At 35.4% G+C, this 25,158-nt stretch overlaps 1 protein-coding gene and 4 long non-coding RNA genes across 7 annotated transcripts in view; 4 read left to right on the top strand and 1 right to left on the bottom strand.

The window, feature by feature from the left end:
- The first annotated feature begins 4,012 nt into the window (after nt 1-4,012).
- Nucleotides 4,013-4,520, top strand: LOC142230461 (uncharacterized). Its single transcript, XR_012720697.1, has 2 exons — nt 4,013-4,047; nt 4,113-4,520. It is a non-coding gene; the product is annotated as an uncharacterized LOC142230461 (long non-coding RNA).
- Nucleotides 4,521-5,078: 558 nt separating this feature from the next.
- On the top strand, nt 5,079-5,943 carry LOC142231821 (uncharacterized). The gene is made up of 2 exons (XR_012720930.1): nt 5,079-5,771; nt 5,838-5,943. It is a non-coding gene; the product is annotated as an uncharacterized LOC142231821 (long non-coding RNA).
- A 915-nt stretch (nt 5,944-6,858) lies between these two features.
- LOC142231988 (uncharacterized) lies at nt 6,859-7,245 on the bottom strand. The gene is made up of 2 exons (XR_012720985.1): nt 7,130-7,245; nt 6,859-7,072 (listed from the first exon to the last, which is right to left on the bottom strand). It is a non-coding gene; the product is annotated as an uncharacterized LOC142231988 (long non-coding RNA).
- A 246-nt stretch (nt 7,246-7,491) lies between these two features.
- On the top strand, nt 7,492-8,435 carry LOC142230157 (uncharacterized). Its single transcript, XR_012720591.1, has 3 exons — nt 7,492-7,662; nt 7,728-8,091; nt 8,156-8,435. It is a non-coding gene; the product is annotated as an uncharacterized LOC142230157 (long non-coding RNA).
- Nucleotides 8,436-10,196: 1,761 nt separating this feature from the next.
- Nucleotides 10,197-25,158, top strand: part of nocte (no circadian temperature entrainment) — a 30,639-nt gene continuing 15,677 nt past the window's right edge. Inside the window, exons 1-4 of one of the 3 annotated variants that reach the window (XM_075299289.1) lie at nt 10,197-10,784; nt 15,074-15,974; nt 17,848-18,022; nt 18,369-25,135. In XM_075299289.1, coding sequence (XP_075155404.1) covers nt 15,885-15,974; nt 17,848-18,022; nt 18,369-25,135 — 7,032 coding nt within the window. In that variant the 5' untranslated portion in view covers nt 10,197-10,784; nt 15,074-15,884. Of the gene's footprint in view, nt 10,785-11,471; nt 11,792-11,842; nt 12,101-15,073; nt 15,975-17,847; nt 18,023-18,368; nt 25,136-25,158 lie in introns of those variants that run through there. The other 2 variants (XM_075299290.1, XM_075299292.1) reach the window with 2 other exon arrangements.

Genomic DNA, 25,158 nt, shown 5'->3' with positions numbered 1-25,158 from the left:
GGAGAAGGTAAATAAATCTGCTAAAAAAAAAATCTGTTATTCTTAAAGGCTAAAGCGAAAATGAGGATTGATCACAAATTAAGTTGGGTACTATGTTCGTTTTTCGAGTCGAAAACCACTTTATTTTCGCGATTACTTTTCCTTAAATAGTCAAAATTATAAATGAAAACAATTATATTCTTGTAAAGTCTTGCCGAGGAACAAGAAATTCCGCACAAATTGAGATAATTTATCAATTTTATATTGAACTGTTTTAATAAAGAAACCGCGAAAATTTCAACGCGAAAAGCGAACATAGTACCTACCCTTTTATGGAAATGGATGTTAATTCGTGATCAACCCAAAAAATTGAAAATTCCATCCAAATCCTAAAAACTTCTCCTAAACTAAACGCCCTAGAGAGAAAAGGGCGTTAATTCGTGATCACCCACAAAAATTCCATTCAAATTCTAACAACAATCAAACTTTTATATGAAAACCTTCTTTTACTCATATCGAAAAGGAAGTTAATTCAAATATGTGAAAGCAGAATAATTGAATTTTTTGGCAAATTTTATTATAACTTGGTGGGGAATTATCCAATGAAGCAATTAAAACAAACACCTTTCAGATAAGTACTGATGAAAAAGTCCTAAGCATCAATTGATTAAAATTCAAAAATCAAATATTTAAAAAGTAACCGAAAATTAAACTGTTTTCGTCGTGAAAACATAATATACGAATCAGATAGTTGCAATTGCTTACACAAAGTTTTTCCTTCAACACCCACTATGTATGGCTTACCGGCGTATAAATGTAAACGCTTTTCGAAAAAGTTGATTTCTAATGCGCTTTACAGACTATCAGTTATTCCGAACGGAATGTCGGTGTTTGTAAAGAATCTTAAGCGGACCTTAGACGGTCGGATAAACACTCCGACAGAGGTTCGTCTATTTGTTGTGTGTTCGTTCAAGTTTTGCCCTTACACTGCACGAACAAATGTGATGACAACATGAAAAAATAAGAAGAAGCATAAACAAACAATGAAGTTGTACGAAGATTTATGGGTGAAACCATTTTTTACTGAAAAACTGGAAGAAGATAATAAAAAAATCCTGGTATATGTGTCAAAACAATGATTCCTGAAGTAATCCACATTTAATATATTACAAATTACTTGAATTTCAAAATACTTGTCGCCTGGTTTCCCATTGATTGGAAGTGGAATTTTTCCACGTTTTTCCCACAATACTGGTTTAGATTTATATATTTCTTTAATTTTCAACCAGAATTGGCGATCCATCATTAATTTCATTGCATAAATGCCTGTTTTTAATGTAAAAATGAATTTGTCTTTGATAATGTTTGTCGAACATCCCCTTACACTTAATGATTTGTACCACCCAACCAGAAAAAATCAAAGTTGTTTTGATTTTATGCCAACACGTTCCCGCGACAGCCGAACACGACCTTATACTATCGGATTTGTCGCCGCAACGTGTTGTGTCGCAGGGTTTATCCGACCTATAAGGTGCCCTTTACAGTGTGTCGGATCGATACGACTTGTCGGCGATGACTAAATAATCGGTAAATGTGTTATCGATCCCATAAACATGCAGCAGTATCGATTATGACTTCGGACTTAACTTATAGTGCACAATATATGGGATATGTTCGACATGAGTACTGTCGTCCGGAATAACTGATAGCCTGTAAAGCGCATCAGATTTAAATGTTTGCCATAATTTTTACGAACATTGTGTCTAGTCTACTTAAATTTTAACAGCCGTATTCATAAAAAGTTAATTGACGTTTATGAACGATTGATAAATCATTTCGTGAAAAATAGCATTCATAAACGATTAATAGCTTACCAAACCTTTAACAAGTCTTTGGTAAATTGTAAAAATTTATTGTAGGATGTACCCTTCTTTAACTCTTTGATAAAATTGCAAAATGCTTTTTTGGGCAATACCTATTAATGTATCGCTGTTTTATGCTATTTTGTATATTATTATATGCCAATGCGTATAAAATGGGCGATCTTTTCTTATAAAAACCCTATTTTTATACCATTTTTTAAAATACTAATCCAAATAAGAGAACTGCAGAAATAGACGTACAAATTGCATTCCTACTAATATTATGTAAATTTAACGTCATCTTAAACTTCCTTTTGTTACTTTAATGAAAAATGCGTCGAAAATTAGCTCGAGAAATTAAATAGATGAATTCCATTAGATTAGTGATGTGTTTTTAATAACAATAGACTTTATATTCGAATACAATCCAGTTCGATTAATACTAATATTGATACTAACATATTGACTAATTAACAATATACAAAATGATTGTATATTGTGAGTAATGCATTCTGTATAAATTAATTTAGCCTGGAAAATTATGTTTCGCCACAAAATCATTAAAATGTTGAGACTTTATTTTTATTAAGATCAACCGGTTATAATTCGATCTTCATCACTACGATGAAAATGACAAGATCCCAATAAACACAGGATGAGCGTTTTTCAAATGCAACAACTTTTCAGTTTGAGGGTAAATATAATTTTCAACATAAATTCAACATGACTTGAAATAGCTCATCTTCAATACATCTTCAAATTGTTTGCGAATTACTTCCAATTTGCCAAAATGTTGACGAAATCTTTGAAAAGGTGTTGAAGATAATATGAGAAAACTTTGACAAAACACTACCCTAAAATGCAACGAAAAAACCATGTGGTTTTCAATACTTATTTGTGCAACGAAGTTCGTGGTCAATTGCAAGAAATAAAAAAATGGAAAATTTTAGACAAATAACCAAATAGTTTATAAAAATAGGTAAGTAAAAAAATAAAAAATGAAATAAAACTTTAAGGAAGTCACGAAATGTATTGTTACGTTTTTATATTTAGGCGTTTTTAATTACCCGACAATTAAAACACAGTTCTTTTAAATAACGACAATCTACAATTTATTTACTATGACTTCACACTTTACAATTCGTTCACACTGAAGTTATTCGTTTGACGCTTTAATTAAGACTGACTCGTTAGCAGCATGCGAGCGCTTTTATATATGACGGTGTGGCAATACGAGAACATTCTGGTAGCACTACAATATTCTGGCAACGCCAGAACATTCTTAGACAATGCTAGAAGGATCTACGACCATTAAGTCATTCATCTGGTGGCTGCTAAACACATACACACTCACATAGATATACGCTCGCATTACTACAAGAACAAAAACAATGACAATATACAATGAGATGAAATGAGAATGCAAAATAACAAAGCAAAGGGGTTGTTATCAAAGAGAGTGAGAACTTACATGAAAATAAACAAAAGAACATAAAAGAAATTCAGGAAAGTGCTAGAAAATGAATAGATGATTCCAACAAGTTATAACGAAATTTTATCGTTACAATTTGAAATTTAAATGAATGGAAACTAATTTAAATAAACTTAAATCTATAATTATCAAATTCGTAACAGTATATCTCTTTGCAGAAAACTGAAATTATGGATTCTACGTTCTTGAAAACATTAAAAAGCTGGCCGATGAAAAAATTGTGGACAATTAAGGTGGGTATTAAGTTCGAGTTTTTTCACTAAAGTGAAAACTAAATCAGTAAAAAAAGGAATAAAATTATACATATATGTTGCAGATTTTATTATAACTTGATGGGGAATAGCTCAAAGTAAGTTTTCACAAAGTTTGTATTCCTTAAAATGGAATATTAAAGAAAAGTAATCGTGAAAAAATCATGTTTTTAGCGGCTAAAGGTGAGTATTAAGTTCGAGTTTAGCCGCTAAAATCGCCATTTTTTCACGATTACTTTTCTCTAATAATACTTTTTAAGGAATACAAACTTTTTGAAAACTTGCTTTGGGCTATTCCCCATCAAGTTATAATAAAATCTGCAACAAATATGTATAATTTTAGGCCTTTTTTTACTGTTTTAGTTTTCACTTTAGTGAAAAAAGTCGAACTTAATACCCACCTTAAACTCGAACTTAATACTCACCTTTAACTGGAACTGCTTCAAATAGTTTATAATAATTAGTACGTCAATATGAAAAATTAAATCAACACTTTAGAGAAGTCACTAAATTTAAATCTCTTTGCAGAAAACTAAAATCTTTGGATGCTACATTCTTACAAACATTAAGAAGCTGACCAATGAAAAATGAGTGGCTTATCGACAAGAAAAAGTTTCCAGACAAGAAAAAGTTTCCAGAAACATTACAAGTGCAAGCTATTAAAATTGTTAAAAGCAACAAATTGTTGAAATCAACAACTTCTGGATGTAAATGTGCATCACATCGTCAGTTTAATTCATATGCTATTATCAGTTTAAAATGGATATTTTGTGAATTCCTTCTGCTGGAAATCAATTCTAACACGCGGTCCAGTACGTTCCTAATTTCAAATTGCCCGCATGTTAATAAATGTTAATGCTGTTTTATGACACCAAAAGGAAGGAAATCGAATTATCAATGCAAAAGTGTTTACTAATAATGTTTAAGATATTTAAAGTTTGTTATTTGTTTTTTTTTTTGTTCTTATTTGTTGATATGTTTAATAAGATTATTATTTATCAATTGGTATTGTAGTGTATTATGTTGTGTAGTGTATTATTATATATTTTATTTTGATGAAAATTAATAAATTATACAAAATTCATAGAATTTTGGCTTTGACTTTCAATTTGAAGTGGGGATATCATTCATACAAATTTAGGTTGAAAAGTATTTGCAACGATGTTAATTTCAATTTGACTCGCATCGAAAATTGTTTGACAAATTATTGAGTAGCGATGCATTTCAATTTGAGGATAACACTTGAGATATTATTGCTAATGTGTTGAATTTCACTGTTGAGGGTAATGTCTGTTTTTTGTTGAGAACGCGATTTTCTCAACAATTTCTCAACTTGAATATTACCCTAATCCTTTGAAAAAATGTTTGAAAAATTGTTGAAATTTAGCATTTTTCAAACGTTTGTGTTTATTGGGATGTAACGACATGTGTTGCCACCTGATCACTAAAAACGCATGATAACTATAATAGTGTTATTACCCAATAAACACAGGATGAGCGTTTTTCAAATGCAACAACTTTTCAGTTTGAAGGCCGGTATGCACCTCTAGCGAAAAATTTCATTCCCATAAGAAATGCATTGCTATTTATGCTAACGAAATTTTCGGTAGCGTTCAATTTCGTAAGCTGGTACGCACCTCTAATGAAAATAACAGGGTTGTCAAAAGCATATTTTGGTAGCAAACATTTAATTTATTACAATCATTGTGTGCGTAAAAGTTTTAAAAGGTCTGTAAATAATAAACAATTTATTTGAGGAATATTTGGAACATATATTAACAATTTTTTAAAGCGATTAGCTGGTTTAAAATTTGTGTACACAGCCCTGTTTTTTTTTGTTGTAGACTTAAATAAATTTTTGCTACCGAAAATTTCGCTAGAGGTGCATACCGGCCTTGAGGGTAAATATAATTTTCAACATAAATTCAACATGACTTGAAATAGCTCATCTTCAATACATCTTCAAATTGTTTGCGAATTACTTCCAATTTGCCAAAATGTTGACGAAATCTTTGAAAAGGTGTTGAAGATAATATGAGAAAACTTTGACAAAACACTACCCTAAAATGCAACGAAAAAACCATGTGGTTTTCAATACTTATTTGTGCAACGAAGTTCGTGGTCAATTGCAAGAAATAAAAAAAATGGAAAATTTTAGACAAATAACCAAATAGTTTATAAAAATAGGTAAGTAAAAAAATAAAAAATGAAATAAAACTTTAAGGAAGTCACGAAATGTATATCTCTTTGCAGAAAACTGAAATTATGGATTCTACGTTCTTGAAAACATTAAAAAGCTGGCCGATGAAAAAATTGTGGACAATTAACTGGAACTGCTTCAAATAGTTTATAATAATTAGTACGTCAATATGAAAAATTAAATCAACACTTTAGAGAAGTCACTAAATTTAAATCTCTTTGCAGAAAACTAAAATCTTTGGGTGCTACATTCTTACAAACATTAAGAAGCTGACCAATGAAAAATGAGTGGCTTATCGACAAGAAAAAGTTTCCAGACAAGAAAAAGTTTCCAGAAACATTACAAGTGCAAGCTATTAAAATTGTTAAAAGCAACAAATTGTTGAAATCAACAACTTCTGGATGTAAATGTGCATCACATCGTCAGTTTAATTCATATGCTATTATCAGTTTAAAATGGATATTTTGTGAATTCCTTCTGCTGGAAATCAATTCTAACACGCGGTCCAGTACGTTCCTAATTTCAAATTGCCCGCATGTTAATAAATGTTAATGCTGTTTTATGACACCAAAAGGAAGGAAATCGAATTATCAATGCAAAAGTGTTTACTAATAATGTTTAAGATATTTAAAGTTTTGTTATTTGTTTTTTTTTTTTTTTTTGTTCTTATTTGTTGATATGTTTAATAAGATTATTATTTATCAATTGGTATTGTAGTGTATTATGTTGTGTAGTGTATTATTATATATTTTATTTTGATGAAAATTAATAAATCCCAATAAACACAGGATGAGCGTTTTTCAAATGCAACACCTCTTCCCCTGCCAACATTTTTTGAATTTGGGGACTCTTTTGAGAATCCCCACTACGTCGAAAACAATCATATACGACATCAAAAACTCGTCGGAAAAGCACCGTCACTATTGAGAAGTTGTACCACGCCAAGTTACTACAAAAATGTTTCGCATGAGTGCAATTATTAGGTGCCTTTATAGATCAATTTAGAACGACGCCAATAAGGGACCCTCCAAACAATCAGAAAAAGTGCTTTTTAAGATAGTTGTAAAAGAATCATTGTGGTCCAGTAAAACACGTTTGTTTAGATATTTATTAATTTGATTAAACATTTACAAATTCTTAAAAATATAACATTTATACCACTATCACATTACATTTAACATAATTTTTGGCATTAATGATGATGTTGAGTTACAAGTAGCGAGTTACATGTTGCTGCGTCTATCAACCAGTGTTTTTATTCCATGGAGGCAGCGTGTCTGTAAAATATCTGAAAAACATTCACTTTATTCCATTTGGAAAATCACCAAATTGTTCACCAATATACCTTTCACAATTTTAAGCGTATAATCTATGTTTTCAGAACTTTATTTTCATTTTTATTTAATTAAAATATAACAAGCTGGTTGCGCTTGGCGTTTCACAAAAAACAAATGGCTTTTTTAATAGTAGGGATGGCAAATTACTTGCATGTACTTTTTGATGTACCTTTTCATGATGGTTGAAGTGACATTTACGAGTCTGTGGTAACGATGAGGTTGAAATGGAACTTTGAAATGCTGGCAGGGTCAGTTTTAGGGTAAATATAATTTTCAACATAAATTCAACTTGACTTGAAAAAGCTCATCTTCAATACATCTTCAAGTTGTTTGCGAATTACAACCAATTTGGCAGAATGTTGATGAAAACTTTGAAAATGTGTTGAAGATAATTGGAGAAAACTTTGACAAAACACTACCCTGAAATGCAACGAAAAAAACCACATGGTTTTCAATACTACTTTGGACAACAAAGTTCGTGGAAGAAATACAAAAATGTGGAAATTTTTTAATAATCAATTGAAATTGCTTATAATAATTGGTAAGTAAAACTAAAACACGAAATGAAAACTTTAAGGAAGTCACTAAACTCAAATCTCTTTGCAGAAGACTAAAATATTTGGATGCTGATTCTTGGACACATTAAGAGGCTGGCCGATGAACAATGGTAGTGGCTTATCGAGAAGAGAAAGTTTCCATAAATCAAAGTGCAACCAAAAAAACTTGGTATTTATGCTTTTCCATATCAACAACTACTGGATGATAATTCGCATCACATCGATAGTTTAATTTACATCGCATCATCGGTTTAATTTGCTGTTTTGTGAATTGAAATTGCTGGAAATTTATTCCAATTATCTGGTCATCAAGTTCCTGAAAATTGCCAGTATTTTAATAACAACAATTTTATAACACCAACGTTCTTGAGGAAATCACGAAGTACGTGGTCAGTTGGAAGAAATACAAATTCGTAAGTCAAAATAAAAAGTGAAATGAAAACATAATGGAAATCACAAAACTCGATTGTTTTGCAGAAAACTAAAATCATTGGATGGTATATTCTTGGAAGATGTTGGCCGATGAAAACCCAATGAAGGAAACAACAAAGAAAAGTTTTCAGAAAACTTACAAAGTGCAACCAATTAAAACAAAGTGCAACAATTCCTATATCAAGAACTTCTGGATGAAAATGTGCATTACATCAATTTACATCCCGTCATCAGTTTGATATTTTGTGATTTCCTCTTGCTGGAATCTATTCTAACACACAAGCCAGGAAGTTCCTCGATAGTAATTATTTCAAATTGCCAGCATATTAATTAATAGTTATTTGACACCAACATTATGGAGGAAATGGAATTATACATGTAAAAATGTTTAAGGTATTTAAAATTGTATTCATAGTTTTATTTATTAATACGTTTAATAAGGTAATTACATTTTGATTGGTATTATATTATTATTTTTATACATTATTAATGTTATTTTTAAGATTATTATATTTGTTAACGAAAAAATAATAAAATTTACAAAATCTCTAGAAATTTAGTATTGACTTTCAGTTAGAACTAGGATTGACTAGGATTGTTTATTGGGATTATACAAAATTCATAGAATTTTGGCTTTGACTTTCAATTTGAAGTGGGGATATCATTCATACAAATTTAGGTTGAAAAGTATTTGCAACGATGTTAATTTGAATTTGACTCGCATCGAAAATTGTTTGACAAATTATTGAGTAGCGATGCATTTCAATTTGAGGATAACACTTGAGATATTATTGCTAATGTGTTGAATTTCACTGTTGAGGGTAATGTCTGTTTTTTGTTGAGAACGCGATTTTCTCAACAATTTCTCAACTTGAATATTACCCTAATCCTTTGAAAAAATGTTTGAAAAATTGTTGAAATTTAGCATTTTTCAAACGTTTGTGTTTATTGGGTAATGATAAAAGGTAAGTACTATGCGCAGATTCTTGTTCCTCTAGATTTCCGCAAGATTTTACAAGAATAAATTTGTTTTCTTTTACAGTTTTGATTATTTGAGGAAAAGTAATCGCGAAAATAAAGTGGTTTTCAACTCGAAAACCGAACATAGTACCCACCTTAATGAATACCCATTTTTATATAAGGCTTAAGGCCGGTATGCACCTCTAGCGAAATTTTCGGTAGCAAAAATTTATTTAAGTCTACAACAAACAAACAGGGCTGTGTACACAAATTTTAAACCAGCTAATCGCTTTTAAAAATTGTTAATATATGTTCCAAATATTCCTCAAATAAATTGTTTATTATTTACAGAACTTTTAAAACTTTTACGCACACAATGATTGTAATAAATTAAATGTTTGCTGCCAAAATATGCTTTTAACAACCCTGTTATTTTCATTAGAGGTGCGTACCAGCTTACGAAATTGAACGCTACCGAAAATTTCGTTAGCATAAATAGCAATGCATTTCTTATAGGAATGAAATTTTTCGCTAGAGGTGCATACCGGCCTTTATAGAATAAAAAGAGCGTGATAGCTATGGTTTAGAGTGCGAGTTAATGATTTTTTATGTAAAGGTAAGTACTATGTTCGCTTTTCGAGTTGAAATTTTCGCGGTTACTTTATTAAAACAGTTCAATATGAAGCAGACAAATTAACTCAATTGATGCGCAGTTTCTTGTTCCCCTAGATTTCGGCAAGACTTTACAGGAATATTTTGGTTTTAATTTGTAATTTTGATTATTTCAGGAAAAGTAATCGCGAAAATAAAGTGATTTTTAACTCGAAAACCGAACATAGTACCCACCTTAAGATAGATTTTGTAGGAGCCTAATAAATTGTGTCCAGATCGAGTCAGATTTAGATGTATGTATTTGGGACAAAAATCTTTATATATAGCACCCAACACATTTTACGGATTTGATATGGTATCGAAAATGTGGATCTACAAAGTGGTGCAGGGTATAATATAGTCGGCCCGTATGGAATAAGATATTGAGTACTCATCTAATTGTAACGAGTACTCAAAAAATTAGTCAGTAACGAGTACTTGTAATCAAATACTCGTTACTTTCCCAACACTATAAAGTAATGTCAAAGTGTTTTCTGTCCTGTTCGACGGGTTAAAAAAATAATAGTTAAAAATAGTTATATCAAACGTTTCGTTTTTACGTTTAATAAATACAAAACAGAATCAACACTCAACGTGTCTACAAATTAACCGAAAACTAAAACGTAGAATACGGGCAAAAAAAAAAAATAGAAATTGCATTCCAATTCCAAGCCAACCAAAATCAACCAGAAGAAGAAGAAGAATCAGCACGAAAACGAATTGGAAAAAGAATTGCAATCGTTTTTAAGGGGATTGTCGTGTGATAGAAAAAGATAACTAGAGGCAGTACGAATGGTGTGAGAGTGAACATTGTGTAGTACAGAACAAGTTGAGTTGCGAAAAAAATAAAAAAATTGAATTTCTGGTAAATTTAAAAATTTTCCAACTTCGGAAAATATTTCAAGTGAGGTTGACGTAGTTTTCAACGCCTTTTCCATGTTGTTTTGCATGGAAGAGGTTTAAATGTCAGCTATTTCGACAATTACGGACTGGTTGAGTAAATCCATTATAAGAGCAACGAACCTGAAAAAGCAGAGGAACCTAAAGGATTGTATGTGAAAAGGTAGGTCGGCAAGACATGTGGGAAGTTGCATATAAGGCTTTAGTATCGAAATATTAAAGCTAGGATATATTACATAAAAGTATACGAACTGATTTACGTTATGCATTGTGCGAGCAGTAAATTCTATGTGGAAAACATTTCAATAAATTAAATGCAAGGTGCCGGTGTTTTTGCAATTTGCTTTGTACGCTGCATTGTTTTTCTCAGGGTTGCCATACCCATATAGCAATACCAGTTAAGTAGGTGTTTAGCGTTTCCATTTCCTACAGCTTAACATAATCGCCCATGACTTTTGCTCATTCATATTCCCCGGTGTTTTGTTAATAAATTTTTAACTATGCCTTTAACACATTATTACAGATTTCTCTGCCATTCCCGCATTGTTTTTCATCGTTTTACTGTCAAGATTCCTATCATCACGTATACAATTGTCAATTCAAATGAGTTGTATAGTCTTATTACTCCCACTCATTTTGTAATTCACTTTGTTATTATGGACGCTGTACAAGTGTGAAAGAGATAAAGATTCAAACATTGCTTGTATTTCAACGAGTAGCTACAAACACATACACATACCCAAGAACGAGCAGCCGAACGAATTTTACCGACAAATAACGAATGTTTTTCAGTGAGTCTTCCATTTTTGTATGTGCGTTTGTGTGTGTGTGCGTGTGTGTTAACAAACCCGAAAAAGGCGAGTGTGCAGCAAAAAGTCGTGTTGGTTAAATTATTATAGAAATAACGCTGAAATTAAATAATTTTAATATAAAATATACTTAATCCTTTAAAAGGAAACTGTTTCTATAGCTGGTCATACTGTGTGCGTGTGTAAATTCGAATATTTCATCGTAAAAATTGTTTTCAAAAATTCAACGCAGAGAATTTTGTGTGTGTTGCAGAAGTAATTTTTGCGCAAGAATAAAAAGTTGAATCGTCTCATCGAAGGAAATTACAATCCGGGTTTTTACTGGGGGAAAATAAAAGGCGGTGTTGAAATACCCATAATAGTATGTGAATCATAATTAAACAAAAAGACAAATTAATTTCCTGTAAAAAAAAAATTTGAAGAAAACACAAAGATTTTTTTTGTTCCATAAAATTTTGTTCGTTGACTTTTCAACGAGTAGAGCGAATAAGAAAACCCTAACAAATAAAGATACCAAGATATAGGAGCAACAACAGCATCCATCCCTGCAATATCGCTTGAGCCCTGTTCCCAACAATTCCCCCATCAGGCAGGGGGCAAAAAAAAAGAAGGGTGTCGCCCTTCCCTCTTCAAACGGCTAACGACAAAAAAGGGAAAGCCCTTTCAAGGGGTAATGGTTGAAAATAATTTTTAATTCATTCCCCCATTTGTTCTATACCATACAATTGGAGGCTATCTCCGTAATTCCATATATTTTTTTAAAATTCATTTTTAATTTCATTCATCATTACTTCTTGTTCGTCGTATCCTTTCTCGTCTTGTAATCTTTTGTTTAAGTTTTTGTTTTCATTCATTAAGTTTATTTTGCATTAAATTTTGTATACATGTTTTGGCGTTTGTCTCTTTCTTTCACATGCATTTGTATCTGATCTTGTGTACTGTTATCTGTGTGCAAAACATTAGCAATAACGAATAGCCAGAGCTGCCAATGCACTTTGCGGCAAGAAATAGGTTCTAATTAAAAATAATAAGGATACATACGATTGGATTTTAATGTAATCATGAGCCAACAAGATCGTCAAATAACATTGGAAAGTACATCAACAGCTAATAAGAAAGCACTTAAATGTTGACAATTCCTATCATTCATAGAATCCACAAGCCCACATTCAAAATTACTAGTTTTAGGATAGACGTTTATAGGAAATATTCGACATAACTTTTTATTTAATTATTTGAAAATATATTTTACAAATTAAATTTATAAAATACAAAAAAAAAAACAGAAAAGCGCAACTTTCTATTTATTATTTTTTTGTATTAAATCAGATCCTTATTTTTGCTAGTTTTAGGATAGACGGCCATAGGAAATATAACTTTTTATGGTCCACTTATATGAAATGAGATAGTTATTTTTTTGCTAGTTTTCTGACAATACTGTAGAATTTGACATCAATACGTGTGGATAAAATATGGACTCAGTGCCTTTCCTAGAATTAACTAGGCCACATTTAAAATTACTGACTTTTGTGAACAGTTTCAAATCTTAATGAAGAGCAACGTTTGGAAAGTACGGTGTCTCTTGGCGAAAATTTTTGATTTTCAATAGCTGTGTATTATAGTTTTTTTTCCCGGACTTTTTTTTCATTCCCGTGATTGCAGGGTCTTGCTCAAAGTAAAACGTATATTTTTATATATTCTGCTCTACTTAGATTAAATTAGGAGCCACCGTGTTTTGCAATGGTTAGCATGTCCGCCTTGCATATACAGATAGGGTCGTGGGTTCAACCAAACACCAAACAGTTTTTCAGCGGTGGATAAAATTACTAAAGTCATGCCCGCTTTGCATACACAAGGTCGTGGGTTCGATTCCTGCTTCGACCGAACACCAAAAAGTTTTCCAGCGGTGGATAAAATTACTAAAGTCATGCCCGCCTTGCATACACAAGGTCGTGGGTTCGATTCCTGCTTCGACCGAACACCAAAAAGTTTTTCAGCGGTGGATTATGCCACCTCAGTAATGCTGGTGACATTTCTAAGAGTTGCAAAGCTTCTCTAAGTTGTTTAACTGCAATGTGGAACGACGTTCGACTCTGCTATAAAAAGGAGGTCCCTTGTCATTGTGCTTAACATGGAATCGGGCAGCACAGAAGTTCACCAATGTGGTATCACAATGGACTGAATAGTCTAAGTGAACCTGATACACCGGGCTGCCACTTAACCCAACCTAAATTCAAGGAAATATTCTTAAAACAATAATTCCATAAACTAAAATAGAATTAAATTGGCTTTAGAGACCATTTCTTAAAGAAAAAGAGAATGGCATTTATATGAAATTTGTATATGTAATTTTCATTAACAATAATAGAACTAAGAAATAGTACCCATTGTTTGACCAAATTTCCACATTTAAAAATAATCAATGTCCGGAAAATTGTTTATTATTTTGGAGTTCATTTGGCAAGTAAAATGAAAACCGGTACGCACTGAAGAAAATATAGTGAATAAAGTCACAAAAAATACATTCCAATTACTTAATAAAAATCAAAGGGTTATAGATCGAAATAGCCTTTTCTACACTTTCGATAGTATATAGATTTCATAACACAAAATTCGATAAATAAACTTCCTTATAGCGGGTACAAAAGATTCGTACCTAGTAGGGAGCCAAATCGTGCAATGATTCTAATCATCCCGCCCTGTTTAAAAAAAAAAGAGTCATGTCTTCAATCTCAATTTCGAGCGAGTACCCAAAAGATTTCTAGTTGTGATGCCCGCCTTGTATACAAGATTCAATTCCAGATTCGAGCGAAATAACAAAAGGATTTTTAGTTGTGTTTGATCTCCTCCAAGTATTGTAGGTGACATTTCTGAGTATTTCAAAGCAAAACAAAATTTTTTCTACCGTAATTTAGGACATAGAATTGTGTTATTCGGTTATAAAAAGGAAGTTCATTGTTATTGAGCCAAAGGATAAGGATACAAAATAGATGATTTCGGTAAAAGTATCATAATTTCTTCATTTAGTTTTAATCTAGCTTGCATTTGTTAGCATTTTGTATCGTTAATATTAGATTCCAAAACATAGATTTATAGATATACATATAAATATTACCAACCGATTAAAAGATTTTGACAGTAAAGGGAAGCTGGATAAATATTGATATCCCATTTTTTTCAACAAAGTTTTTAAGCTTTTGTATCATATATTCTACACATAGTCTTTTTACTATGTATAATGCTTGTATAGTTGGCCTCTACAGGCTTCCTTTGTCGTATTGATGGCTGAATAAGTAAAAAAATTAATCTGATCAGAACTGCAAAATATCTAGAAGACGAGCGAATGTGAATCTTTTTAGAATGCTAATGGAATAAAATTCAAATAAGTAGAGCATGAGGTTTATAAAATGAATATTTGTTTAAACTATAACTCCATTATTGAAGTCTGCTTACAAGATTTATATCATAAATTCAGAATATTACCCCGATACAAACTTATCCATGTCATTTTAATAAAGACGATCCCTTGGAAATGGGATTTCGAACTTCGAGGAACGCATTTCATCACAAAAATTCCACATTTGCAGATATAAACTAACTACAAGTTGTTATTAATATTTTTTTTACATTCTTCTTTTTGCAGGATAAACAGAAGACTGAGGTTTAGTTAATAACTTACATTAACGGAATAACTACAAAAAAAATCCTAAGAAAAATCAAACTATTATTTACAATAAATCATCCCAAATCGCAAGTGCAAAAGGAAGAAATACAAAACCCAACAGATACAATATCGTCGTTCAACATACAAACAGAGAACAATAAGAAAGCAAAACACGAATGGTCGAAGATTTACACTTGAAACTCTTCTCAAAAGTATTTACGAAAGGAAAACAAAACTGCAACAAAAAACAACAACCTGCCAAACATTTTATTCATTTAAGAAAGAAAACAATAAGCACACCCATAGATTCTTTGTTTTCTTCTTCCTCGTATTAAAAACTTGTAAGCATAGAAATCCCTAAAACAAAGAAAATTCTATTGTTTTTTTACAAACTGTTCTGAATTTTTGAACAAAACAAAGGGCGCAAGAAAGCGCTGCTTTTGAATTTAGCATAAACAACAATAGTGGATATTTGTAATTTGAGATAGGGATAGATAACAAATACCAACAAAAGTTCGAGAGAGGGGAAGAAGGAAGCTTTTGAAAATTGTACCATTTCACAAATACGGAAAACAGGAGAACATTGGCTTTCCTGTGCCACTGCTGCTAAATTAAAAAAAAAAGAATCGCAAGTGACAAAAGGGAGAAGAAATAGAAACGAGTTTGGTTACTCGAAAACAAACAACAAAGGCCTATAAAAAGAGCATCAGCCCCAAATACAGATCCGAGGAAGAGTGAGGTGCTTGGTGCACGAGGGGCAAGCTAACGCTAATGAGGATCTATTGGCAGCATGAGTACACTGGGGGGAAGTAGGGGAGAGCGAAATGCCAAGCCCAAGTTCTCAGCACTCGATATAAATCGAATGTACAAAAATAGTCGTGTAAGTTTTCGTCATATTTTTAATAGTATTTTTTTCGACACAAAATTAATTGTAGACATTTATAAAACCAAATTTTTGGTAAATTTTTTAAAATTATCAATAATACAACGAAGTAAATATAAATTCTATAAAATAAAATCAACAACAAACCATTAAAATAGAAAGACAAAAATTTTAAATTTGTTAATTATTAAAAAAAAAATTTTCGTTTATAACAAAGATTATTTAGATCAGATTTTTAAAATGATATTACTAAAAAAATACATTTTTTTCAATGCAAGTTTACTTTTGTAATATAAGATCGATTGTTAAAGATGTCTCAAGTATTGAGTCACTTCCGAAATTAGTTCTGCTAGCAACAGATCTGTGTAAAGTATTTAACAGAGCAAACAAATTCACACAACTATATTTATATATAGTTGTGTCATTAATAATTATTTACAAGTTATTTCCAAAAAAGCAAAAAAAATCATGTATAATAACAATACCGTATTTATTTGCAATCACGAAATTTTTTCCAATAAAAAATTTAAGTAAGTTTAAAAAAAAATCAATAAAAACTTTAATTGATTCAACAAAATTTTTAATTGAAACAAGAATCAATGGCAAAAATTAATAGTATCAATTAATTTTTTAATTGGATCAATTAAATTTTTAATTGACTTTCAATTAATTTTTTTATTAATACTATCATTTCTGTGATTGAAGACATTTCAATTGGATCAATTAATTTCGTGATTGAATACAAAAAATATTTGTTTGTGTGCACGGTTGCCACTCGTGCCAAAAATAATCTACAAAAATTTGTAGAAGTCTACCAAATTAAAATGTATAAATACCCTTGAATTGTAAGTGTGTCGAATTTTATATGTTTTATCGATTTTAACTCACTTTGATAGTATACAATTAAAATAAAAAAAAGAATTATAAAGAATTTTTTCAAAATTTTATACTTCTAGACAATTTTCTCAAAAGTTTATTTCTATAGAAAATTTTCTCAAAATTTAATTTCTGTAGAAAAATTTTTCAACATTTTATTTCCATAGACAATTTTCTCAAAATTTTATTTCTATAGAATTTTTTTTTATAATTTTTTTTCTATAGAAAAAATTTTCAAAATTTTATTTCTATAGAAAACTTTATTCAAATTTTATTTCTATAGAAAATTTTCTCCAAATTTTATTTCTATGGAATATTATTATAGAAAATTGTATTTCTACAGAAAATTGAGGTACCTCTTAGTTGGAGAGAAATCTTTGCAGACTCTACCAAAACATTTATTTCTATAGAAAATTTTCTCAACATTTTATTTCTATAGAAAATATTCTCACAAGTTTATTTCTGTAGAAAATTTTCTCAAAATTGAATTTCCATACAAAATATTCCCACAAGTTTATTTCTGTAGAAGATATTAAATAACCCGCAGAGCAATTCAATGCTAAAAGCAATTAAAAATTTTTAAAAAATACATTTTTCTACTGCCAATAAAAATTTCAATTTTCTTCATACACTTTCAAGTTAGTCATTTCGATTAAATTTTCTTTTAATTAAAATATTTTATTAAATTGCAGTGGATCTTTTTCAATTCACGGTTAATAAATTTTGTAGTTCTATTCTAAAAAAATTCTAAAAAATATATTTGATAAATTGCGTGAATGACTTAAAAATGTTTACCTTTAATGATGTTATTTTTATTTGAAATAATACTGGCTTTTTTAAAATTAACAAAAAAAAAATAAATCAATTTAATGCAACTTAAATTTGATTATGGAGACCTTACTTTTTTATTTGTAGTATGTAATTATTTATTTTAATATTTCTGTAATATTATTTCTCTATTGACACATTTCAATATATCTAATAAAATATACAGGGTGAAACAGCAGAACCTTCAGCACAAAAAAATCAAGTGCCACGTAAACATGGAATGCAAAGTTTGGGCAAAGTGCCGTCCGCTCGGCGACCACCAGCTAATCTACCATCCCTAAAAGCTGAAACAACAAGTTCGCCAACTATTGCTAATAATAACTCAATATCTGGCCAAGAAGGTAAGTAAAACAAAAAATAAAATTAATTTAAAAATAATTCAATTACAAAATACCAACATTTTATTTGAAATTGTAATACTACTGGTGTGGTCACAATAAACTTAATTTCCAGCAAAAGGAAGGCTATCTAAACCCATAGTATTTTCCATTTTTGAAATTTGGCAAATTGACAGGATTATAATTTAAATAAAAAATAATAATAATAAAAATTACATTAATATACGAGGGTTGTCTTTTATATCAGTGTATGGTAGGAATCGATAGGAACTTATATTTATTTATAGAGATTCTAACCTTATTCGATCCAACGTTATTTATACCTTCTTCAATACCCATTTAAAACTAGGAGGCGTACAAACACCAACGTCTGGTCCAACCAATCCATTAAAGAATACCACAACCACAAAAAGCAGCGGCGGTAACAGTACCAACAACAATAATATAACATCAAATAACAGCAGTAATAGCCATAACAGCAATAGCAGCAACACCAGTTCACTTAGCAATAACAATAATATTAATAGCAGCAGCGGTGGTGGCATCAAATTAGTAAACAACTCGGCATCCCTTGGTAAGAGTGGCGGAGGCGGAGGAAGCGGAAGCGGAAATCAATCTCATCACCACCACAATCAACAAAAACCTATAACATGGTCTGCTGTAACAACAGGCAACGACAACCAACGAGGTGGCAAACCGACAGCAACAGTACCACCACTCTATCAGAGCCCACAGTTTCAACACGAATTTCCGACTTTAGATGGCACAGTTGGCGGCGCCGGAAGCGGTGGCAATGTGAATGCGAATCGCAGAAGTGGCAATGCCGGAGAACGAGATCATCGGGGAGAGAAAGATCACCATCATCATTCACAGCACCACCATCAGCAGCAGCAACAGCATCATCATCACCAACAGCAGCAGCACCATCATCACTCGAATTCGAATCATCAGAACTATCGTCAACATCATCAACGTGGTGGTGGTGGGGATTATCATCATGGCGAACGGGGAGATGGTGGAGGCGGTCGCCATCATCATCAGCAACGCAACGATGCACACAATTACAGAGGTGGCAACGAAGGAGACGGCGGCCGTCGTGGAGTGGATGGTGGCAATGGGGATCTTTCACGCGAAATGAACGAAGTAAGCTTAAGGCCCCAAACGAATGCCGCAGCTTGGTTGGAACTGCAAGAGAAGAATGCCAAGGAAGCGGCAGCAGAAAGCCAATCGAACCATCAGGGCCAGGGCCCCCCAACTGGACCAGGTAGTAATTCGAGCGCTGCAGTCCCACTACCAATATTGTCATTAATGCCGTCATTTATGCAGCGCGGCGCGCCTCTACCTCCCGGTGGAGGATCAGTTGGTAGTGGTGGCGGCAGCGTTGGTGTTACGTCAAACTCCAGTGGACGTTCACAAACTCCACCAAATTACCAGAATGGTCTTGCTAAAGACTCTTCTTCGTCATCTTTAAATGTAAGGCCTCAACCTCGCGGAAATGCACAAGATTATCACCGTTCGAATTCATCGGGAGTCAGCAACTTCCGCCAGGCTACTTCTTTACCCAAACGGCCACCTTTACTAAATACTCCACCACCTGCGAATGGCAGCAATAATGGCCATCGCAAAGACAAGGAATACATTGTTGAACCCGAAGTAGCTCAAATGCAAAGACCCATTATTAGAGAAGAGGACTTGGAACGGTTAAACGCTATTGCCAACGATGACAGTTGGACAAAACAAGACGAAATTGATTATACGAAGAAACTAACGTTCTCAGACGATGAATCTCCCGAGGAAACACCGACGCAAGAGCGCGAAAGACCAGTATTCAATAAAAATGATCAACGTAAGAATTCAAACGCCAGTGGAACATCGTCAACAACAGGCGTTACTAATTGGCAAAGAAAAGATCGCGATAGCTCTGAAAGAGAAAAATCATCGAGTGGAGATCATATTGAGGACACCCGTCATCAAAATGGTCATCGTTCTGTTGGGGGTGCCGGAGGTATTACACTGGATGCCAGTGTATACGAAAGAGTTAAGTTACGCAAGGAAGAAGAAGAACGTCGAGATATGGAACGAAAATTGGCAGCTGCAAGAAAAAAACAGGAACTCGAAATGAAAATCAATAGCAAAAAATCAGCGGGTGAAATTGGTGGTTTCGAACAACAGCAACAACAACAAACTAGTGCGCAAAGTGTATCCACATCGTCAACAACAGGATCCGTGGATGACAATACACAAACACGTCGTGGTGGTTCCGGCGGTGGCACTTATGAGCGATCAAATCCAAATGAACGAGATCGAAGTGGTCGTTCCGGCTACGATAGCCGTGATGTGAGATCATCGAGAGATTACTCTCATGGTGGAAATAGTAGCGTAGGTGCCAGTGGCAATACTGCTGGTTCCAATACGTCTTCTGCAAATGCCAATACATCGGCCACTGGCCAAAATGCTCCCGTTGGATCGAAGACAGTCTTCTCTGCCCATTTCCAGTCGAACTTGCCTCCCCGTTTCTTACGTCAACAACAAATGGGTGGAGGTTCCAGTGGACCAGGTGGTGGGGTAAATGTTAGCACCAGTAACAGCAGCAGTGGCTCCGTATCAATTAGTCGTTCATTATCGGGCACAGCTGGTACAGGAATCGAAAAGTCTTCATCATCTTCCTCGAACTATGAAAATTCTCGATATATTCAAAAAGGATCGGGCCCTCAACGCAGTGGTGGTTCGCGCGGTGAATATCGTGACAGTTATATGAGGGGAAGTGGTGGTTACCGTTCGCGTAATGATAGTGACAGAGATGATGATAGATATCATGGACGTGGTGGTGGTGGAGGTGGAGGAGGTGGGAACCGGGACGATTATGGCCGTGGATTGACCGCCGCCGGGCCAAATCAACTTTCTCGCAGTATATCCGATACCTCTCAACGCAAGACGAGTGTTTCTTCAAACGATGAATCGATCAAACTTAGCTACGGCGGAGATTCTGCGAACTTCGGCAGCGGTGTAGTATCGTCATGGGCTGAAGAAACTGAAATTGAACTCAAGAGACAGAGAGATGAAAGTTTTTCTTCATCTCATAGCCACGAGTCTATTCCAATTAAAATATTACAGAGACCCCACACACAAAAGAGTGTTTCGGAAGAAGAAGGCCATTCCCCACAATCGGCACATTCGCAAAAGCAACAAAGGATTAGCGAGAGCAGTGATCAGCAGTCGTCCAGTTCGTTTGCTCCCACTCAAATTCTGAGACGTTCCGAATCTGTCGAGCACAATAAAATGACTTCGTCGTCTTCATTGGGCACGTCGGCGGACATGCAAGCAAACAAATTGACTGAGGGCAATCAAGAAGATGAGGCTGGTGAGGATTTCACTGGTACAGATCCTTCAGCCTCCGACTCACAAAAACAAAACGAGAGCCTAAATTCACTCTCACCTTCCACGACAGCTACAGGCAACGAATCCGATTCCCATAAACAACAAGATCAAGAACAACGTGGAACAACTCCTGCAGCACCACAACCCCAAAGGGAAAAACGTCCAAGTCCCAGAAGTGGTGGTAGCAGTTCTGGTGGCGGAGGAGGAGGTGGTCGGGATCGTGACCGTGACATGCGCGTTTCCCATAGTCGCAGTTTTGGCGCTAGTGGAAGTTCCTATCGTGGCAACCGTGATGGAGGATGGAATCAAAGAGGCAGTAATTCCAGGGGAGGTCGCTATCAAAGTTCCGATGATCACTACATGGATCATGAGGACGATGATATGATGGACGATGGTGGTTACAGCAGTGGTAGACGATCCGAACGCAGCCCCAAAGTTCCACGTAAAGATGGAGGTGGACGAATGGGAAATGATCGTGGTGACCGTGATCGTGACCGTGGTCAAGGTGGTCGTGGTAGCACATCGGACCGTGACGATCGTGGTTTTGCACCACGAGGAGAACCTTCTCGAAGAGGACGTGGTGGTGGCGGCAACCTAGGAGATCGAAGCATAACATCATCTTCCTATAGACGCAGCAATGATGGTCGATCGTCCGCCGGTGGACAAAGGCAATATGGTCGTCAGAGTTACCAAGACGACATGAAAGATATGAAACGTACTTCCGAATCCTCAGACAACGCCAACGTTTCCGATTTGGACAAAACCAAACAGAACCAAATGGCACTGAGTGCTGGGCTTTCGAAAATTAAAGATAAAGAGAGCGAACGTCCCACACAATCATCCAGTTCGGTTGCCTCCAATCAAGCAAGCAAACAAACGACGCCACCCCAACAGCAACAACCGAAGAAGCCCAATGAAGCCGAGAAGAAAACTTCTTCGTCGACCACACCCTCAAAGCAACTACAGCCACATACACGCAAGGAGAGCGTATCCAGTACGAAAACCGACGACGATAACGTCAGAACCAGCAATACGAGTATGGAACGCGAAAAGAAATCAGCTTCCAAGGAGAAAGACATTCCCAGCTCTGTGGCAAGTGCGGCCAATACGAACCCAGCATCAACAAGAAGCACAAATACTGCAACTGCAGGTCCTGCAACAGTAAGCGCTGGAACGCAACCCAAAAAACAAGACCTACCAATGACAACACTGCCAACAGCTGTTGCACAACAAGGCTCCACCGGTCCTTCGGTTAACAAACCATCAGTCCAGCCGGCGGGAATACAACAACAGCATCAACAACAAACTATTACCAAAACTCCATCCGGATTGGCAGGTCTTAAGCCAACAGGATCTTCAGCTAGCATTGCATCATCAATCGGTTCGAACAATTCTTCGCAAGCAAAATCCGCACAGGACACAGCTCAAAAAGCGGGAAAGCCAGAAACACAAACTGTTAGCTCCTCCAGTGCCGCCAATGTGTCTGGTGGACAGAAACTAGAAGGCGATAAAAACAAATTGGGTTCATTGAGTGGCGCCGACAACAAATCCAATACTTCGGCTCTATTGATCGATGGAGCTCCGGTGAATACCATCATCTTTGAGAATACCCACTATAAACAACAAGTGCAGGCTGCTCAAATGAAACGTTCCTCGGAATCACTTGTGGTCCCATCTTCGGTGGTGTCGGGTGTTAATGTCGCTGTATCTGGTGTGGATACTCTTACCAATGCGCTATCGCAAATGACCTTTGGTGGAAGTAACTCGAAACAATCGTCAGATGCAACAACCAATCAAAGTGGACATGCGTCAACGGAATATGACAAGGAAATGAAACTTGGATTCTCATTTGGAGATGCGACTGAATCGTATACAACAGCGACAAAGGGTATGGCTCCGGTCTCTGGAGATAACGATGTGGTTGCGACGGCAAAGCAGAATAATACCACCACCAATCAGCTACAACAGCAACAGCAGCAACAACAGCAGCAGCAACAACAATCTACACCACAACAGCAACAAACGCCTCAACATCAACAGCAACAACAACAGCAGCAGCAACAACAATCTCAACAGGCTCAAAACATTATCTCGGCAGCCGATCTAAATATGAAAATTGCCAGTGTAAAGAAAGTCTGGGAAAGTGTTCCGGCCATGACAACAGATGCTGCCACAGCTGTACAACAACTTCAACAACAGCAATTGCATCATCAGCAACAACAACAGCAACAGCAAATGGAACCAGTCGATACAAGTGGTCACATGACGGCGGCATCATTTGTGGCTGCAGTTGCCGCTTCACAACAACAACAGCAGCAACAACATTTGCCCCACTACGCTGTAACAGCTGTGCATATGCAACAACACCATGCATTGTCATCACCTGGAGCTGGTGTACCCTCTGCATTTGGGGCACACGCGTCGCCCTTCGATGCAGCACAATTGGAACAATTTGGCCAAACAGGAGCTGGAATTGTGGTTGGATCTTCGGATGACAATTCTGTGGTAGGCTACCCAAGCCCACAACAGCAACAGGCAGCGGTACAACAACAACAGCAACAACAGGCCCTCAAGCATAGCTCAGAAGTTGCGAAGCAACAACAGCAACAAGCATCTGCAGCGGCGAAGCAAATGCAACAGCATCATTCATCTTCAATGGGTAGCATGTCTCCTCCTCCAAATATGCAACAACAGCAGCAACAACAGCATCAGCAACAGCAGCAACAACAGCAGCAACAATCGGCAGCCCAACAGCAGATGCATGCGCCACAACCGTTCTATCAAGCCTCACCGCAATTCACTGGTATTTCCACAATACCAAGCCCACCAGCGGCAGCTGTTGTCTTTAACTCATCGCAAATGCCACCACCACCTTCCCAAGGTGGTCTTTATGCACCATTCCATTCGATCGATCATTCAAACCGGTCACAATTCTCTGCTGCTGCAGCTCATAGTTTCCCAGGACACTATGGTGCGGCTGCAGCTGCCGGCGGACCCTTTAATGCATACCCCATGCAAACTCCTCCGAATATGGGCACCGCTCCCACACCGGAAATGTATTCCAACATCACTTCCCAATTTAGAATGGGCGGTGGACCATCGCCATTCGGTAATCCGAATTCACAGCAATTAAACAATCCCAATGCAGCTGCCGTGGCTATCATCTCTTCGAATTCCAATTCATTGATGTCGACGGTGGGATCGGTCAAACCCCCACCTACTTCTCAACAATTGGGCACAATAGGCTCGAAGGCAGCCGGTGGCGGTGGACCTTTTGCGGCGGCTCAACAATACATGAATTTGTATGCGGCCGGTCCACCACAACATCAAGGTGGTCCCCCAGGACCTCCACCTGGTCATCAGCTTCAATCGAATAGTTACTATTCCAATTCTGCCGGAGGACCCAGCGGACCGGCAGCATTCTATGGAGGCCCACCACCCCAAGGAGCTGGGGCTGGAGCGCAAAATTATGGTTTGGCTGCTGCAGCGGCAGCAGCTAGTCTATATGGACATGCCGGTCATCAAGGTGGTCCACCCGGGTCCAATGGTCCACCAGGTCCTCCACAAGGGCCCCCTGGACCACAATCCCAACACACAATGAGCAATTTCAACACACAGTTCATGAATTCGCAATTATTAACGGCGGCCGCCATAAATCAATTTCGTGGTGGACCCACTCCACAGCAGGCGGCGGCTTATATAAAATCCAGCCAGCAGCAAGCACATATGCAGGACTCGGTAAGAGTTTTGTTAAAATTTAA

This window comes from Haematobia irritans, chromosome 3 (genome assembly GCF_050003625.1).
Source record: "Haematobia irritans isolate KBUSLIRL chromosome 3, ASM5000362v1, whole genome shotgun sequence".
Taxonomy (NCBI): domain Eukaryota; kingdom Metazoa; phylum Arthropoda; class Insecta; order Diptera; family Muscidae; genus Haematobia; species Haematobia irritans.
Note: the sequence above shows the minus strand (reverse complement) of the source record. Positions and strands in the feature narration are given on the sequence as shown.